General features: G+C 38.0%; 1 protein-coding gene across 1 annotated transcript; it reads right to left on the reverse strand.

Annotated features, from left to right (window-relative positions):
• Positions 1-1,218: 1,218 nt before the first annotated feature.
• Positions 1,219-20,036, reverse strand: LOC108545669 (uncharacterized). Its single transcript, XM_017897417.1, has 9 exons — positions 19,967-20,036; positions 18,946-19,246; positions 16,186-16,424; positions 13,907-14,872; positions 12,762-13,113; positions 11,456-11,861; positions 9,782-10,053; positions 9,127-9,290; positions 1,219-2,439 (listed from the first exon to the last, which is right to left on the reverse strand). The coding sequence occupies exons 2-9, from the start codon at positions 19,045-19,047 to the stop codon at positions 2,376-2,378; spliced, it is 2,565 nt and encodes an 854-aa protein (XP_017752906.1). The 5' UTR covers positions 19,048-19,246; positions 19,967-20,036; the 3' UTR covers positions 1,219-2,375.
• Between the last annotated feature and the right edge of the window lie 55 nt (positions 20,037-20,091).

Here is a 20,091-nt window from a genome sequence, read left to right on the forward strand (position 1 = left end):
CGCGTTCACGGTGTTCTGTGCGCAGAGTCGCTCGTAACAGATGTTAATAGGTCGAGAAGATGAGGGTGACGATTCTGCATGGGAAACTGAACGGAGACATGAATAGAATACGCGAAGAATGGTATATAACGATATATTTTGGACGAAGAGCATGGACATAGAATAGAATTAAGTCGTAGAATGTATTAATGGCGACTTGGACAATGGAAGGGTGGTTTCTATTACAGAAGAACTTTTTGGTACTTAGAACTGGTCGGAATATTGTCGAGTAACAGCAGGAACTGTATTTTTAAACATCTTTCTTCCGAAAACTCACGTTTCATGCTTTAAGTATAAAGATACACGTGTTCTCTGACCATGAAAGATCCACTTGCATAACGAGAAAGTTTCTTTCGTAGTTTCCATTTATTTCTCCATGCAGATCGATCGTCACGTTCTCACCTGTTATGGGAAACTCTGTAAACGTCAAGTATCAAACGTAACGTGTATATAAAAATGTATAGAAGAGTGTACTATATCACGATTTCTCATAGATCAAATCTATCGTATAATATATCTGGCTTAATTATGCGAACGTTTGTTTCTTAGACTAGATAAAACGTGTTTAAAAGGGGAGAATCCTTGGTAATTAATTCATTTTTCTTTTGAGAAAATTTCGAATGACTCGCTTCGTTCTTCCCTTCGTTCTTCGAGAAAACAAATTCTACGAACTTCCTCGCGACTTGAATCGTTTAAACAATAATCGACCATAAAAGTTAGAGTAGAAAATAAAATAATGTATTATAAGTGTAAACGCGAACTCGCGATCATAAGATTATCGATAGAACTATCAAAAAATTTTTTCTAAAAGTAGACAGAACGTCATTAAGAATCACTTGCACGATATCGATCGAATGCAGAAAGTAGAGTACCACGTACTATTGAACGTTCCGCGTTCACGATGTTTCGAACTTTTCCATACGAAGATTTCACACTCTAGACTACATAACGTTAAATATTTTCTTCTTTCTTTGTTATCCACTGTTTGTTAACGTTCGTGAACGTGATATCGAAAAAATTACGGTCAAATATAAAAAATTCCCTTTTCTTTTATCTACGCTACCCTTTTCGTCTTAATCGAATACGTAATTCGAACTCTGATGAAAAATATATACATGCTTCTTCTTGATACAACCAAAAGAAGTCTGCCCTTTTTACCAACATCTTCGTGCCAGCAATAAGGAGCCATCCTCTACAGCTACAATTAAAAAACGCTTCCGGCATGTTTTTTTTTCTTTTTTCTCTCTTCAATTAGAATCTTACGATCTCAAAGAGTTACAAAAATAGTCTCGTATTTGTCTACCGTACTACGTGTTCTTTTTTCTTCCTCTGTTTTTTCATTTTTTCTTTTTTTCTTTTTTTTAGATGTATCACATACGCTGTAAAGTATACGTCGACGTTTGCCCGTTGAAAGAAGCGGAAACCGATTAAAAAGAGGAAACGAGAAAGGAATAAGATGGATTAAATGACAATAGCGAATCCTTCATTGCGATTGCGATGACGAGAGATTAATACAAACCTGGCTAAATCTACCTCATCAGATCTTTCCCCTTACACTCTCTCATTCTTCCTCTCTTAGCTTCAATCGTACGCAAAATTCATCGATCACGGGAGATCCATTGATTCGGATTTGTGCATTTCTTCGACAACGATACACGTAATTTATAACTAACAGATCCGAACGAGTTTGCACGATAATAATACTGATTTGCTCATTTTCAAACGGGAATCGCTTGCAGAGATCGGCAACCAGACATCCGGAGTACCTTGAATTTGCGCCGATAATCGCACGCTGACATCTATCTTTCGCATCGAATTCACTCGATCCTTGCGATCCTCCGTCGAGATCTTTTTCGTTTTACTCCTCGACCCGCGCGAACGAGTATTCGCATTCGACGGAAATAGTTCTTTCAAGGTACCATCTGTCTTGCCATACGATCGGAGTACCTCGTATGAAAATTTCTCGTTTAATCGTGCGATCAGAGAAAAGAAGATATCGAGTAGAATTTCACCGCCGTCACGAGCGAGATCTAAGTCGATAAATTCACGATTCGAACGAATCGCTCTGGGTTTAAGATTGAAGGCGCTGTGCGATCGAGCGCCGCGAAATGTTTCTTTCTGGAATATTAGAAGCGTCTCTTTCTTGCGAGAACTTACCCTCCTCCTCTGCGTGTTAAGTGGCGTTTCGTGGGTTCATTACGGTGGAAAGAAGTGTCACGTACTCGTCGAAATCACCGTGGATCGCGCGTACGTACGTGTTTCACCGTTTTTTCCGTTCACATGGTGTACTGAGACAACAGAATTCGGGGAGTCGTCAGGTTGCTCGGTGGCTCGGGTCAAGTGGTGCACCAGGCCAGAATCACTTTCTTGAAGGGGACGAAAATCGCACGATCGGGGTCACTGGAACACAATATGACCAAAAAATAGCTTTTATTTCTCTGGATATCAGTATTTTCGTATTTTTTACGATTTATGAAAATTTCTTAATTTTTCCTTTTTTTTTCTTTCAATATTTCATATCCCGATCTGTACTGTATATTTAGATATATTATACAAACCTAAATAGATAAATATAATTACATTTAATACTGGATGTATCGATTTGCATTACAGCTAGATGTAAATTGTAAATTAAAATCTTGTAATGAAAGTAAAGATACATATATAAAATCACGTTCCTATCGAATTAATTTTGTCAAAAATAGCTCTATGTCCAGTTATAAAAATGAAATATCCGAAACGAGTCATTTCAATAAATAAATTAATTCATTCATTTTATTATTCTCATATTATTTATCCTCTCCATGTTATCGAATGAAAGTAATGAAGAACGAGGGAACAGAAATAAGAAATAAAAAATGACAGCACGTATGAATAGAGAAATGGATCCTTCAATTTTATGAAATTTAAATTAAAACATTGGACAAGTGTTCGCTGCTTATATAACAAAAACATGTAAGTTCCACGTAGACGAATATTTCTCGAGAGCAATAATCATGAGTTACTTCGAACTTACTTTACAACCGAAAGAAACGTGCTTCCGTCAAATGCACGAATGAGAGAAGCTAACCGCGAGAAACTGCAGCACGTCGAAGACGGTGCATTATCGCGAGGCGTAACAACGGTTACGAGGGCAAGAGGGAGTAAAAGAACTAACGACCGGTTAAAGATCAATGTTGCACGGTTCTCGCAGCGTGGTTCGCCTTTCTCAGAAGAATCGAAAGAAAACGGTTCGTAACACGTGCATTGTAACAGGGACCGGTTGCATGAGCCAATAAGTCATTTGCATTTTCCTTGTACTTCAGCTTTAAGAGCGTGCACTTGAATTTTTACCGCTCTATAAATTTAAAGAAACAAGAGAGAGTCACGCAATTGAAATAAGTAAAAAGTACATAAAACACGACCTTCTCCATTTTCCACGGCTAAGAATAACAAGGAAATCGCTCGATATCTGTTCGAATCCCCGTCGCAGATCCCGCGAAATTCCTATGAATGTCGCCATTATGGGAGCTGACGCGATCGAATATAGAGGAAAATTTATTCCGTTATTTTGTCGTACGGACGAGTAACGTATAAAGCGTGGAGAAACTCGTAACGCTAAATTTCCAAGAACCTGAAATCCCCGTAAAATCGACCGAGTCTTATCAAGGGCCAGGTACGAGAGGAATTTCCCTTCGGCCGCGTTTCCACGGTTCGAGTTACTCGGAGAGACTCGAAGTAACGCATATGTAGTACGTTCTCGAGATCAAAATCAGAGGAGGTGCACTTTCAGGGACGACGATCGTCACGCGAACATCTCGAGCCAAACTTGTAGCGATTTTCCAAGGCTCTCCGCAGACGAACGTTTCTCACGATAAAGTGTGTGACAGACATGGCTATCGACCAGTCGCGTAAAGCCAGCCACGCTTCCATCCAATGCTCTCTGTTAGTTTTTGGCTCGCCATCTTCGGGTTACGCTTTGTCATCGGTTCCCTCACTGTTAGACTGCTACTAGCTGAAGAGATACTTTTGCTACCTATGCCAGATATGAGCTGCTATCGAACTAGCCTGTCTACAGCGAAACACTGTGCTCGCTTTGAATCAGGGTGTGTCTGCTCTGCAGCTGCATCAAAGTTCTTTGAATCATTGACGAAAAAAGGGAACATGAATATTCTAAATGTTGCAACCAAGCTGTGTGTCAAATCACGAGCTCTATTTCTAACATTATATGTTTGATAGACTTGGTTTTGATTGGTTTGGCTATGATTGATTTTAATCGTGTTGCTTTTTAAGTTAGTTTGATATGAGATACAGGAACTAGATAAAGTATATGATAATTTCTAAATTAATTTCAACTTTGTCTCGGAGATTCCGAAGCGTGGTTCTTTAATCATAATAAATAATATTTTTAAGAAAATATACCGAGCTTCAAACGGTAACAAAGATGACGTGATATCTTATGAAAAATGGCGATAAAAATGTGCCAGTACGATTTTCACTTCTCTGTTAATAGCAAAATAATTTAATCCGTCAAATGGCATTCAAAGGAGGAAAATTGCATAATGTACGAAGTATAGTCAGACGTAAAACAGAATACATAATATACTTTTTATGGTGATGTTACATTGTAATGAAACGAAAATATTACTCGACGTTCTTTAACACTTCGCTGAAAGCATGGTACTACGCAAAAACATAGTTACGAGAATAGCTTGGTATACCCGTGAGGCTAATTATTTCCTAATCTTCTATGCGAAATTCCGCGGACTCTTATCGCGATTAAATACGTTTAATGACTGATTTTACATTAATTTCGCATTATAGTAAAAATTAGGTCATCCAGCTTTGCATCGTAATTATTAATCAATCGGTAACAGTCTACCAGCCAGTTTCATGTTTTTGTAAAGCGATATCGCTCGTAATGGATGGAAAAATAATCCATCTATGAGAACATATAAAAATATCGATCGACGTTATGTATAAAATAGTAGCCACTCTTTTTTTATTTTCAGAATAAGGATAAACATAAACCTTCGTTGTATGATACACGAGGCAAGTCAACTAAAATCTTAGATTTCAATGCTTTCCTATTTTGTCGTATGACATTTTTATTCTCCATCTGTCCCGCGTCATCAAACGCAGGTTCACCAAAAATAATTTGAGACGAACCTTTGCAAAATTAACCAAAAGATGAACGTAGAAAATTTATTTTAAAATATGCTTCGAATAAAATGTTAACGTAATTAAACATTGCTCCAAATTAGGTATACGTGATACTATTCTACGTTTCACGGTTATTTCTCGATTCCATTTTATGTGTCACTACGCCAGGACTGTCAGAGAAGAATCGCACGAATTCCAATCTTTATAGACATTACTTCGAAATACCAACTTTAATATCAAATTATTATTCTACACACCATAACCATTTTATTTAAAATTCCTCGAAATTACTTCAGCCCTCGAATTCATTTCAAATTTCTGTCAATTATCGATATTCGTGCTTTTGTCGTATAAAACGCGGTAATTTCGATTCCGTTAACAATATCTACTATTAATTTTCTTTGTATTCCGAAGAATATAAAAAGATTTTTACACGAAATTAATCCCTCGGAATAATCCTATTACGATACGAAAATACCACTCTATATTTAATCACCATTTTGTCTCGATCCGATCGATATCGCTTGAAACGCACCATGGAGGGCTAGCTGCGTAAAAATAGCATAACATTTTCGCTAGCTGTTTCTAGTTTAAATATACAGTGGATCGTCGATACAGAACCACATATGCCATTGAATATAAACTCAAGCTGCAACGTGCAGGTCGAATCTCGACGATCTACGGCTACGACACGACCAAGTCTGCATTACTTATGCATTGTGTTGTCGATGGGCGAAACACTTGGAACAAAAGTGCCATTGCATCGGGACATCGATTCACGTGTTCACCGACAAGGCGTAAGCCATTTTCGATTCGAAGACACGAGAGTAACGATTACCGCCAAACAGCGGCCGATAAATTCTTCGGATTTCCAATTCTAACGCGTTAAACGCTCTGCCGGTCTCTGAAGAACGACACTGATCTTTTGGTTTAGCACATTCATTGCTAAACGTGTTTTGACAGACTTTTCGTGCACGCCGATGATGGATCGAATCATTTTTAAATTATCAGAAATGCCGAACGAGACGTTGAACTAAATTATATTATTGATAATATACAAAAATATGATGTGTACATATTTATTTGACAATCGTGTACCGTCGATTGATTGTCGATGATCGATAATGCTGAAATGTAAGAATCAATGATAGTGACTAGCGAGCGCCATTAAGGTGAACGTGTTTAGTGGTCCCTAGTTCCCTAGGGCCCTCGGTAAATTCATGAAAACAGTACTTTATAATCAGAACGATATTAACAAATATATTTCTACTCTTTTAATGAATTGTATCGAAATTAAAACAAAAATGAGCTTTTGTTTTAAGAGTTTTGTAAAAAGTATTGGCCATTCTTCTACGCGTTGTTTTTTATTTACATATTTCTCTTACCACTTGGATTTCTGGTTACTTGAATGAAAAGTAAAATAAAATTAGTTTCGTGTGTAGCATTGCAGACGGTAACCATGTGAACTTTAATTGTACAGAACTTGTACGACTTCTTCGGGAAGTTGAACGCAGACTAGAAGTCTATTTTTGATAGTATAAGTTACTGCTAGTAACTTACTAGTATGAAATTGAGGCATTTCCGAGTATACGGATTACACACGTGCAATTAATTATACTACCGTCATGTTTTCTACGGCGAAGATCATAAATTGTACGTGGAGTTAAACTAAGTTTGTCACGAGACTTAATCAAATGTTGTAGAACGTTGTAGTAGTTCCTCTAACAAATCGGACGTTTCTCGAGATACGATTTCTGATTATATGACTATCCTTTCAATGAAAGTACGAAGGATATCCGAGCATATTCGACTTCGACACCTGTCAATAAATTACGAATGATTGCATGTACACACCTGGTCGTAAGTATTAGAACAGCTGTTGGTTTCACACGAGAACGTGATAACTGATCTAGGTTATTAGAGAAACCACGAATTGGACAAAAGTTTAGATTTATACGATCCAGAATATACGAAATTGAACATATGGGTTCTTGCCAGTCGAAGGCTCCGAATGACATAATAATCCTTAAAGTTTCGGTATTTAGCAATCAGCAGACACATGTCTATAACAGTATGTCATACTATTTTTGAAGAAGCTAATTGAAATACTAGTGAAAATTGCACGCGGAAACTTTAAATTGCAACACGGTCTTAACAATTCCCTAGTAACCTTTTCACACTAGGATTAGTAATCAATTGAAGCAATACGAGAATAAACAGGTATACGTAATCACCTTTCTATCTAAATAAAAGTAATTAATTAATTACATGTTTTCAAGAATCGCAAATATAAAATGTCCGACATCGTTTCGTAATTTCTGCTTTAAATTTACTTAATCATTCCGAATGTACTCTTATCTACAATCAGCAGCGTAAATTAACCCAAATATCTTCATCTATCGCGTCACTCCACTCGACACGATTTCAACGCTGTAACGTGTACGAAATTATATATACCGCTTAAATTCATCGACCACCACGAAGACTGAACGAAACGAGATATTCCATCGGCGAGAAAAATGGCATTGCACAGTTCTAACATACTTGGGGGAACAAGTAAAGCCTTCTTTCACCTCTAACAAAAGGATATTTTCTAAAAATGCTAAGCAGCCTCGCGGCACAGCCTCTGCTCGTTGTCCAACGGAAGTGAGCGAATTACCGTTTCTTTTACGCCGAGGAACAATAGTTGTTGAAGTGTGGCACAGAGTTATCGAGCGGTGTTCGTAAGGCAAGCTTTGCATTCTTCTACGAGAACAAGAAGCGTATGTTCACATTTACGCCGGTGCACGTGAATACTCGTGCAGGTGCATACACGAACTCGCATGAACGAGAGAAACTTACGCGAAAGAGAGAGAGGGTGCATCACAAACAGAATTGCTTTTGTCACGCATCTTGTTCCACGTTCGGCCTATTATCTCGAAAACACGATGCAATTACGAAATTAAATACGTCGCCGTCCGATTCGGAAAAGGCTGCTGCCGCTGCCTGTGGCGTCGATTTAATTAAGAACTCGCCAAAGAAGTCGTGACACGCCGTTTGGTTTCGGCCACTTCGCTGAAAGGGAGGAGCCATTGCCAAGGCGGCAGGGCCAGGCCTCGTAAACACCGATAAACGAGTGCATCACGAAAGCTCGTGCGCAGCAAAATGATCACTATTATCCCGTAACTGCAGAAATTCGAGCAATCTACTCAACCATCAAATACACCTTGTTCATACGCTACTGAAGTTCGATGCTATTTCGCGAAGTAGCGCCTTCAGGAGTACTTACGATTGTTATCTTTTGCGTTAGTTGGCCAGATGTTAGTTAAGATGCTTTTTCGTATCGCTGATAGTACGATTGGTAGCGATTAGAAACGAGATTTGGATCTTCTTAAAACCGATATTAGGTGTATCTCGCAACTTTGGTTAAGAAGTGATGCTACTCGAGAACAACGATATGAGAATGTTGAGGTAGAAGCGTTCCTCGATTGATTATGGAAATCTCATTCATTTACCTTCGTAGTTACGACATGAAAGGGTAATTACCTCTTTTTATTTCGTGTCTGTGGGGAAATTTCGTCGCTAGTGTCACTTTATTTCCATAATTCGCGACATCCACGTCACGTTTCCTAAGAGTTTCATTAACGCTATTTTCACTGCAGTTACAATGCAGAATCGCGACTGTGGTATTGTGTTAATGGGAACTGCTAACTGCGAAAACGCGACCAACGTTCGCTCGATAAAAGGCCTCGTTATTGTTTCGGTGAAGTAACGGAGCTCGTTTCAGAGAAATCTCTGACTTCACGCATGAAACAGCCTTATTTATAACGATAAAATCGTCGATTTCGTGGAAACATTAGGTGAACGGAAAGAAAGTATTGACGAAATTTGTAAGAATTTCGTAATAACAGTATGAAACAATAATTTACAATACTTGTGAGAAAATAAATTATAAGCAGGACTTACCAGTCGAAGAATCTTCTGCCATGAAAAGTGCCATCGGAAACCACGCCTACGTGCGTCTCCTCACGACCTGGTACAGGTCCCACGTATCTCACTCGTCCTTGAAGAACTTTACCCTCCGGCGATATTACCTTCACGAGATGATCCAGCTTTAGATCCCTCGGTATCTGTCAAAATAAAGATCGTCCACCGTAAAGCATCGCTCATAAGAACTGCGAGTTTCATTTAAACAATCATCAATTTCAGCAAATTGCAAATTGATAATCCATTAGTCGATTCGCGATAAAAAGGGGAAACTTTCGAAGATAGGAATACTCGTTCATTTATTTCTCGAGTAACCTAGTCCAACCTCCATTATTCCATCATGCAGAGTTTCAATTATCAAAGTCCCTCGAAGAGATTCGAAACATCGACGTATAGCGTAATTGAAAATTCTCGATACAGAATATAATTTAAATTTGTGTCAGATAAGGAGACATTTGAGTATTGCCGATGGCTTCAAAGAACGCGAGAAACTATGGAACCTCAAGGGATAATTATATTTCCATATTATATCAATGAGTATCAATTTCAATTTTGATCATTCGGAATAAGCATATTGCGACGCTGCAGTCTGGCCAATTACCAGTGAAGGCAAAGAGACGCCGGTGAAATTTACCTTTGGCAGGTATGGTCTAGCATCCTGCGGTGGATGCCAGTCACGGATTAGATCTGGCTCTGAGTATCGTCGTGTACGTCTCCGCCTGACCGTTTGTCGATTCCAATAATCAGAACTGACGCCGCTACTAGAGATAGTCAACATGGAGTCGATGCTTCGTCGTAAATAATCCTCTGCCTCGTCGATTAACGATTCGGTCGAATCACCACTATTATCGCCGGTCACCAAATCCGAGCGTAAGTTTGGCAAGCTGCCTCGTGTCATCGGGCATTCTGTAAACAAACAGGAATTTACAGCAGTCCTGACCAGCTCTGTTTAACTATTCTCTAGATCACTTGGTAGAAAACTTCCAATTTATTCGCGGACTATATATCGGATAAAACGATTTTTTAGTTTCGGACAAGTTGGAGTGTAACGAGAAAAAAGAATGGAAATAATGGATTCTTGAATAAATGGGTCATTATGCTTGTGACTTATATTCGTGGTTTGAAATGATTAATAATTACATTGATAGTCCTCGTTATGTAATTTTCTGGTCTCTCGTGTTGACCTTTCCAGAAGTAATCTTAACTTCATGACACCATCGCTAGAATTGGCGATCATGCAAATATTGTCCTGGATAAGTTAGACTTCTTTTCTGGTTCTGCTGATACCTTCAGATATAATTTATTCGTAAGTTGTACCTTTGACGTTAACTACGATCAAACACAGGTTCAAGTTCTATCACGCAGACCTCTTTTCTCACGATTCTTCGCTGTCTAATATTTGGTATCTTTTCCTATTCAATTATTATGTCTACTTTAAATGGAAGAGAATTTTCGAGTTCTGATTATGTTAATAAAACAATTGCAAAATTAAAATTTCACGTATCGCAAGAAGAAGTCACGGTTGTATTTACAGTTCGTGAAAATGTTTCACAATGAACCACGATCGCCACGAAGAAACCGGAAGATAGGCATTTTCAGCTTGAGTGGATGAAAAAGATCTGTGTTGAAAATTTGGATCCGTGATTGGTTAGAAATTAGAATATTTGAATAAACATTTTTCATACACCGCCGAATTTCGCAAGAACAACAGATCGAGAAAATAGGTACGAAATATTAAAGCAATATTAAAAAACGTAATTCAGATTAGTTACGATCAAGTTACTCATCCATATCCTATAACGTTCTGTGGAAACTCGACCTGCGATACAGCAGCATCCAATGCAAGGTTACTGCACGTGACAGGTTAATTTAAAGTTACTAGACCTGGGATTCAATTAACCGTAACCAGAACTGCATGCCTATTTGTAACAATTTATCTTGATAAAAATTTCCAAGCTTCGCTTAAATCAAAACCTTAAATAAACACATTTTCGGTCTTCTGTTCCTTCTTCATCCAATTACTTCCTTTCTCCATGTATATACACTATATTATTAACACTAAACCTTCCACGCTCTAAATGACCAATGTTAAACTTCTCATTAAAAATTCCACATTCAACGTTATCTCTTTGGTTGCTCGACTGTACAACTTCTCTTCCGAATTTTGCAATATCTTCTTCAAGTTCTTCTCCTTTCATTTTTTCATTCATCGGTTATTTAGTCATGATAAATTCAATCGATCACAGCTTCGTCGTGCGATAATATTTACGAAAAATCAATTCGCTATTAATACGATGAGAAAACATACCTTGAAAGGTGACCTTCGAGCGCGTTCTTTTCGGAACATTCTTGGAAGTTTTCGAAGTCGTGGCTGGAGGATGCACGTGGGTAGGCGAAGAAGGCATAGAGGACCAGGTTGGTCTCGGTGTAGAAGTGGCCACAGGAACCCTCCAGGTGTCGAAGGATGCCGCAGTTGCTCTCCATGAATGTCTTCGTGATGGACCTCCGACAACCTCCAAACCGGGCGAGGGGATCGAAGATAAGGATCCACGATATCGAGAGGAATAGAGATCCGTGGAGAGACGACAGTCGCAGGGGCTCGAAAGTCCTGTGCCGGGGTTACAACGAGGCCAAAATCCTGCCGGAGAACCCAGCGATTCACGTCGATGTACATCCGGTGTACGGAGACTGCAACCACGAGAACTAAAACAAGTCTGAACAGAAAAACAATATGAAAAGCTGAGATCATTGAGGAACAAATTAAGATGGTGAATTAATGAGAATGGTCAAGAGGAGATTGAAAAATTGAAATGCAGTTGTGTGGGATACGTTAATTTTTTAAACGATTCCTAGAATTGTCGAATTATTGCATTTTACAATCTTTTGATGTATGTTTGGTATAGTTTCAAAAAACTCGATCATTGATAACACTTGCGTTTGAACATGTTTAAAAGTGATATTATCGAAAACTTTACGAAATGGAAATGATAGAAAAATTCTAGAGGAAGAGATAAAAAATCGATTTACATTTTAAAGCGATGTCTGAAATCACAGCTTCCTATTGGAACAAGGAGAACGATAATTGTACCACACGTATTACTGGAATCGATCCCACGTATTTGCCAATGCAATAAATATTCAGTACCGGTAGTCTCACAAAGAAAAACGAGATGAAGGCAACAATTAGTCATCCGCTTTGACGAAGAGACTGAATTGCAACTAACATCAAAGCGAATCGCATTAGCTTCAATCGTTTGACCTTCTTTCATGCATAACGACAAATATTTCTATCTGTGCACATAGGTGCAGTTTGCTATAGTTATGCACTTTAGTTTTAGTTACTTTTTATTTTAACTAATTCTCTATCCAGAAATTTTTAGTAAAAATGTCTGGCTTCGAGATTATTTAGCTTCTCCTTTATTATTTGGGTGCCCATAGGCAACCTCGAAGAATTAAGCTCATGATCCGTGCAGAATAGAATATACCTCTCCTCGAAGCGACGAATTTACTGTACCTTCAAAATCACGAGTCACCAAGTTTGCTTCCTCTGCGAATAAAATACTAAGCCTTTTTTCTAAAAACTATGAAGATTCCGATCCCAATTCGAAGCCTACCTGTGCGTGTGGATCCTGACAGAGATGGTCAGCGCTTCTAGACAATTCCGGTACCATACTGGTGAAGCTGATGTCCGACAGCATTACTCTTCTAGCTTCTTGGGTTTTGTCGGACAATCGAAGTCTTCCAGGCACTCCGGTTGGCAGAGCAAATTTGCTGGGTAACGTGGTAAACGTATGAGCCACTTTGTGCGCAAGATAACTCTCGGAACGCCAATGGGCTGGAAGCGCAGAAATGTCTGTTTGGGCACCAGATTCTCGTCGTGCTCCACTGATTCTGTCCATCACTGGTCTCAGTGGCGCAGCACTCTTTCGTCGACTACCCGCTAGTGCTTCACGATGGATGATTGGTCTAAGAGAAGGATAGTTACGTATTTTTAACACATGCTTCGGGTTTTAACTAATTTTTAATTAATTTTTTACTCATTATCCAACTGATATTAATTATTAAACTAGCAATCAAATAACAATGGAATAAAAAATGTAGAATTTGTATCAAAAAACAAAGGAGATAGGAAGTATAATATAGACAACGAAGGGGCGTATACTTTTAATAACTAACGACGTAATTAAATTTCATATGTGACCACACGTGAACGCTAATGAACAGGAAACATGATTAAAGTGTTGTTTCATTTATGCATACGTGCCAGCTGTTACAAAGCTTCGCATGTGGCAAATTGCAGTATGCAAAAAAAAAGGTCGGAAATAAGTGAAAACGTTTTATAGCTGTTAAGTAGCGAGCAGCTAATTAAAGCACTTTCAACGAATACGTGCATACATATATTGGCGTGAGAGTCTTTCATCAAGTACAGACTGGAGAGCCCTACAAGATGCAAAACTCTGTACACCCATTCAACTGGACTATGCATCTTTTCTCCCTCTTGTTTCTTCAATCTAACGTAAAATAATATCTATAATGTCTAATAAATTTCAATTTTTTCATTTCACTATTATAAAAGACATTTGTTTTATATAAAAATATTTAGAATTTTAATCACCGATACTATCGCTTACACGAATTCTGTGTTTCGATAGAAACTTTGAATTCAAGGTTCGAAAAAGAAAATCGATGTAGCATCGTGCGATACTAAAACACGGAAAAGAGAAAAAAGAAAAAGAAAAGAAGAAAAACTACCCATTACCTGTAGGCGGTGGGTGGCGCAGCTAAAGTGTTCCTTCTGACCGCGTGTCTAGTAGCATGCTCGGGCTCTTCGACGACGCCGCACTTGCTGATGTCTGTCTCGACCAACACCGAGCACTGCGACCAAATTCTGTTCAATCTGGTACTAGAACTCTCGTCGAACCTGTCCACGCTTTCCTCGCGATCGATGCTCGAGCTCTGCGAGGAAACTGCCTCCTCGACAGAGCTGGTCTTCTCGCCGTTGCAGACCAGCGATTCACCCTCGGTAGACTTGGTGTATTTCAACAGCACCGGTTGACTAGTGGGTGCAGACTGCTGCCAGGACTCGGTTTCAGTTATAGAGACGAGATCTTCTTGAAGACCGAGATCGCGACAAGTTTCATCCGTCGTGAATATTAACTCGATATCGTCGAGCTCTTCAGACTCGTTCTCAGATTGATCATTCTGCTTCGGTTGGTCCGTCGACTGGCTCTGACGTTGATGTTGTTGCGACACTTGCGTGTCCGGATTGTCGCTGAACACTGAATTGTCCCCGTCAGAAACGGATTTCAGGCTTAGATCCTCTAAATCCTTCTCCGGCATCTCCAGACGATCAGCCTGACCCTCGATCGCGTCCTCTTCTTCGACGTCTTTCGACTGCCTGTTTGCCGAGGGAAAAACTACCTCGTTGGACGTCCCACGTTTCACCGTGTCGTCTAAACCGACTGCAGCCTGAGATTTCATAGCCGTCGTATCTTTCAACACAGCGAATTTCAACTTTTGATCCTTGGATTCCGATTTGGATGACGATCCTGCATGGCTCTTAGGCACTTTATCGATCGCATGAGTCTGCGAATTGGAATTATCATCGTTACCGGCGTTGCTGTCGCTACGTGGCCCGATGATCGGCTTCGATGCCTCTGCCACGTCTTCCCTGTCGACTTTGTCCTTGGACGCGTCCATGAGTACGCCTGCTTGCTCTGACAAACTGATACCGTTTACAGGGTGAGAATGACAGCGAGAAATCAACCGCGTATGCACGCTACACGTGGTTATTAATAGGTGCATCGAGAACGGAACGCGTTCCTTTTAATTAACGCTAACCCCACAAAGCCTCTCCGTTTAGCGATCCACGTTACTAACTACCGAATTATGCGAACACGTTCGAGTATTACCGTGAAAGTATCGGCGATTAACCAATTGAAATTAACTTTTGTGTAAAGTGAATGATTCGGTCGTAATTCGTCGGTTCCGAATAGAAAATATATATTTTTCTATCAAAACTTATAAACATGCCAGCGCGAAGGGAACTAGGCAGAAATGTAGTTAAATTGGAATTAAACTGTGCTTTCGGGCGTGTCTTATTAAGAGAAACTTCTAGCAATTCGGATAAAGAAGATTGGTTTTCTCCTTTTTCTTTTTGCATTTTCTTGGAGGTTATACGTTAGAAAGAACGTGCGCAAAGCTATTTGGCGAAAAACGTAAAATTAGCGAAATTATAGACGTCCAAGCGGGGACTCGTCGAGTGTGAAACTGTAAATCCAAGAAGATCACGGCGACTTAACTGTTTCGAGTACTCGTGGCCATTGCGTTTAAACTTCATTTTTCTTTTCACTTATACTACGACTGCTTAGTTGATAATTTACAAAATAAAAGGAGTACGAATTAAGACTGATCAAGTACGAGTAAATACGCATATAAATTCGTGCCACGTAGAACTGACTGACACATCTCAAATTCTAATTTACCGATTGAATTCAAACTTTAAACAACTATATCCTCGACGGATATTTCTTATCTTCATAGATAAAGAGAACGGAGTAGAAAAAGAAATTGTTTCTTTAAATTTAAACGCTTTTTAATACGTTTGTTTCAGATAAATAGAATAACCGCAATCATGTCACATATCCAAACTCATAGGATCACAATATAATTCCCAGAATTTTCATTATTTTTATAATAAAAATAAAATAATTGAGAAAATATAAATTGGGATGAAAGTTCTATTTTTCACCAGATTACTAGAAGACCAAATTACTAGAAGCTACTTAATAAGTGAACAAGAATAGAACACTGGATATAATTGAATGTATCCCACGAAGATTCGTTGATCACAAAATGTGCTTCCACGTTAACGCAACTGCAATTCAGAAATAAAATCGATAAAACGAGCCGTCCTCAGCCGAAGTGGCACGATAATCGCGAAATGCGAGAGTAGGACAGGAAAATCATACGTCACAAAGGAAACGAAATCCGCAAACGAACTCTTAATTGCTCACAGAGACGCATTTCGAGACTCACTCTTTGACGTCCTCTACTGCGAGTGAAAAAAGACGGGCCTGGGGCGGCGGGCTTGTGGCAGCATCACTAGAAAACTCACTGTTCCTGCTTAGGATCTTTCGCCTAAGGACGTGATTCTCAAGAGCGAGCCTCTCGACGACGTCAACGTAGCTCTCGCCAGAAAAATCACCGACGCTCTCCTTAAGACGGCGTAGCTCTTCCCGTGAGGAATCCAGCGCGGAGCGCAGTGATATCACAGTCTGAAAGAACCATTTTGAAAAATCACTACCATTATATGTTAATGTGTATCTTACTTACGAAAATATTCGCCATGTAAATAGAATATCCAATACTTTCTTTCAAAATCTCCTATGTGACATTCGCGATAAAATACAAGCGATGGAGATGAAGCTTGAAACGGTGCCAAATTAGGAGTATCGATGGGCGATAAAACGACCACACACCTTGTAATTTTCAATGTCTCTTCGGTCTAATGCGATGTACGCGAATGTTACAATCACTTGGTTAATAATACAGAAAAATATCAACCGTAGTTCATGCTTTTTTCCATAAATTTCACTTGTTCGTGTAAGAAATGGCTGCGACAAAGCGACGATGGATCAACGAAATTCTACTTTTCGATCTTTCCTCATTACAATATCATTTTCTTAAGAGACACTCTAAGTCTGTTATTACGACATGTGATAATGTTCCACAAGTTTCGGACAGAATGGTATTAGAATTTAATTAAGACGATTGGCGAATGTCTAAAGAGTACTGCGCCCACACCGTACATATTAACACTAAACCTGCCATAGCCTAAATAACCGTTTTCAAATATGCGATTTAAAAATTCTGCATTTGACGTTATCGCTTTGATCATACTTGACTTCTTGATTTTTCCTTTAACACAAATATCGTCAATTTTCCAATAGCTTCGTTTATTTCATTTCCTTTGAAGTTTTCCTTCTTCCAATTTCCCATCTATCGGTTACTTAGTTGGTCGTGGTAAGTTTAGTGTTAATGATCAGATTTTGACGCTTTCTTGAAAATTACTCGTATCATATGCCATTGTTTCGTATTACTCAAAATTGCGAGATAATTCTCCAATTGGTCCTTCTTTTTCTTAATTTCTCGTACAATTACACAAATAAATCATACAGGCATTATGGCAGTCCTCGCGCATGAAAGAAGAATTCACATTGTAAGTCTGTGAATCGGCAGTGTATTCTACGATTGAAAAGTTAATAACATTATTTCAGAACGAATCGTGTACTTTCTAAAAGATGAATGGAGTTTTGGGTGACGAAAAAAGCAGCTCTATATACTCGTTGAAATGAACATCTTGATGATGGTTCGAGTGTGAGTTACGATGCGTTGAAAAATGAAATAATTGTAATAGATTATTTTAAAAGTAGCTGAATAGCATGATAATTTGTCTGGTTGATTCTAGAACATAATTCTGTATCCTCTGGCTGCCGACAGAAGCAGGAAGTGCGGTTTGATTTTCCGCTGTAACCTAGATTTATGAAACGATTGACATGCTCATACGACGCTAAATACAAGATTCTACGATACTTTATATATCGTATTCAACTTCGCATAGTTTGTTATCGCACAGTTAAAATTTTGGTATTACATATTTAATAAAATAGTAGTAATGTTTAACAACAGTACTACTGAAAAAGCTGCTAATAAACATGCTGAAAACAAGTCACATACTATGTTATTTTTTATTTTGTTCAATTTTTCAAATATTGAACAAATGTTCAAATATTAGAAGCGATGCGAAAGTTTTGAACAATAATGTGGGTGGGAAAAAGTAATATTTTCTGAATAACATGATTATAAAATATATGGATATAAAAATAGTGTGTTTTTAAAGGAAGAATTTGTCATAAAATATATACGTTTCAGTCAAAACGTGTGTTTTTTTCTTTTTTTTTGCAAATTTTGCACGCAATTTTGCGTGCATAATATCGTAATAACGTGAATCTTACAGAGATATAAACTTCATTACAATTTTATTATTATGCGGTAACTGTAATATTCTAAACAATGATTTTTTTAATAACAAATAACATATACTGCTTAATCCAGTTAACCTTGAACCTACGCATACAGAAAAAAACATCGTATGCTAACCAAGGTCAAGGGATCATGAAGGTAAAAAGATCGAAGAACGAGTAGCATTGGTGTATATGAAATCGATGGTTCAGGTAAGGTGTATAAAGTTACCTGCTTTCTTTTAACAAGCATTGTCATCTAACCAATTAGCACGCGCACGCGCGCGCGTGCACGCACACGGCAATTAAGTAAAGCAATACTGACATACATATACTACAGAAGCAATTTAGCTAAAACCGAGGTTAGTTTTTAACGAATACTCATCTTTAACTTGACTGAAAACGACATTTTAATATTGTTAAACATAATTAAACTGGCTATTTTATATATACTTTTAATAAATATACCAGTATTTTATTATACTATATTGGTAATATTTTACAAAGTTTCAAACAAAAGTTCAAAGTTCATAAATAATGTACTACAGCTTTTTGGACGAATATAAGCGTTCAAATGTTAACAAAATCATTCTTTAAATTTAAAATGAAAATGTAATATTCTTGATTTTACATTATTAAATTCGAATCCCCGTAGAAAATTATTTCGTGTCAATATTAAAAAGAATAAGATGAACAAGATGAGTAAAAATTAGATTATCGTGATAAATTATAATAAAATTGGCTTTCGTGCATTAATTGAATTTGTGATTCTAACCTGATGCAAAGCTCTCACGACGTCCAATCCGGGGATTCCCGGGGATGGCAGGGTAAGCTGCAGCCCCTGATGGTGAGACTGCCGACCAGCTTCAGCTTCCATGCCTCCTCCTCCCCGCCCGATATTTCTAACGAGATCTTGCCACCGCCACAGGTCATGCCGAAACCGTCTTTCCCTTTGTTCGTTTCACCACTTCAGCTACAATTTCACCGATTCGGATCGATCGTGTTATTTCCGTTACCACATACAGCTGAAACCACTGATCGATTCTCTCACTGGACCTCGAATCTTTAACGAAATACTGAGCAAATCATTTAAATAACAATCACGAACGATTCGTGAAAACAATAAAAAAAATTTCATTTTCTTTATACACAAGAAGGGCGTGAAACGGAGTGCAAGAAGTACTACGAATACCATTCATAGCAATACTACAAAGAAAACCGAAAATATCAGAGATAGTTAATAGTGTAACGCTAACCACTATACTATTTAACATACAAAATTATAGAGTTAGAATAACACGCGATGTCCTGAAATGTTAAATTTAACAGCGGAGTGGTACAGTATTAGAAATTCGTCGATGAAGTTGCACATGGACAAACAAAATATATGTATACGAAATCCTTTTCATCGTCATTTAAAATATTATCTTTGATATCGTATTTAAGTTTCAAAATGTAGCGAACATTTTACGCGGCACCTTTGGTTACTAAGTAATATAAAACTTGACGGTTTACTATATTATGCTATATAACGAGACTTCATTTTATTCCATAAACAAGATAATCCGTTTGTTTTGTGATTTTGATTGAGTATAATATTTACGTCTGATTGTTAATAAATAGTGTCTTTAATGTACTATGTAAGATAAATTATTTAAAAAAATATAAAATTGGAACGTGAATGCTTGAAAGAAGAAATTATTGAAGCGATACTTAAAATGTAAAGAAATTCTGATAATATTAGTTTCATTAGACAATGTTAGTTACTTTTCAACTGAAATTAGTTTGAAACTTACTTTTTATGTAATTGTTCTAAGATATATTAAGATCATTACAAAAATTGAACATCAATCAAAGAAATTTTCTTTTCAAGTGACACGCTAGTAACTGCGTATAATACCATACGGATTGATTCACTTTT

The sequence above is a fragment of the Eufriesea mexicana genome, unplaced genomic scaffold, assembly GCF_001483705.2.
Source record: "Eufriesea mexicana isolate 0111107269 unplaced genomic scaffold, ASM148370v2 scaffold492, whole genome shotgun sequence".
In the NCBI taxonomy this organism is placed as follows: domain Eukaryota; kingdom Metazoa; phylum Arthropoda; class Insecta; order Hymenoptera; family Apidae; genus Eufriesea; species Eufriesea mexicana.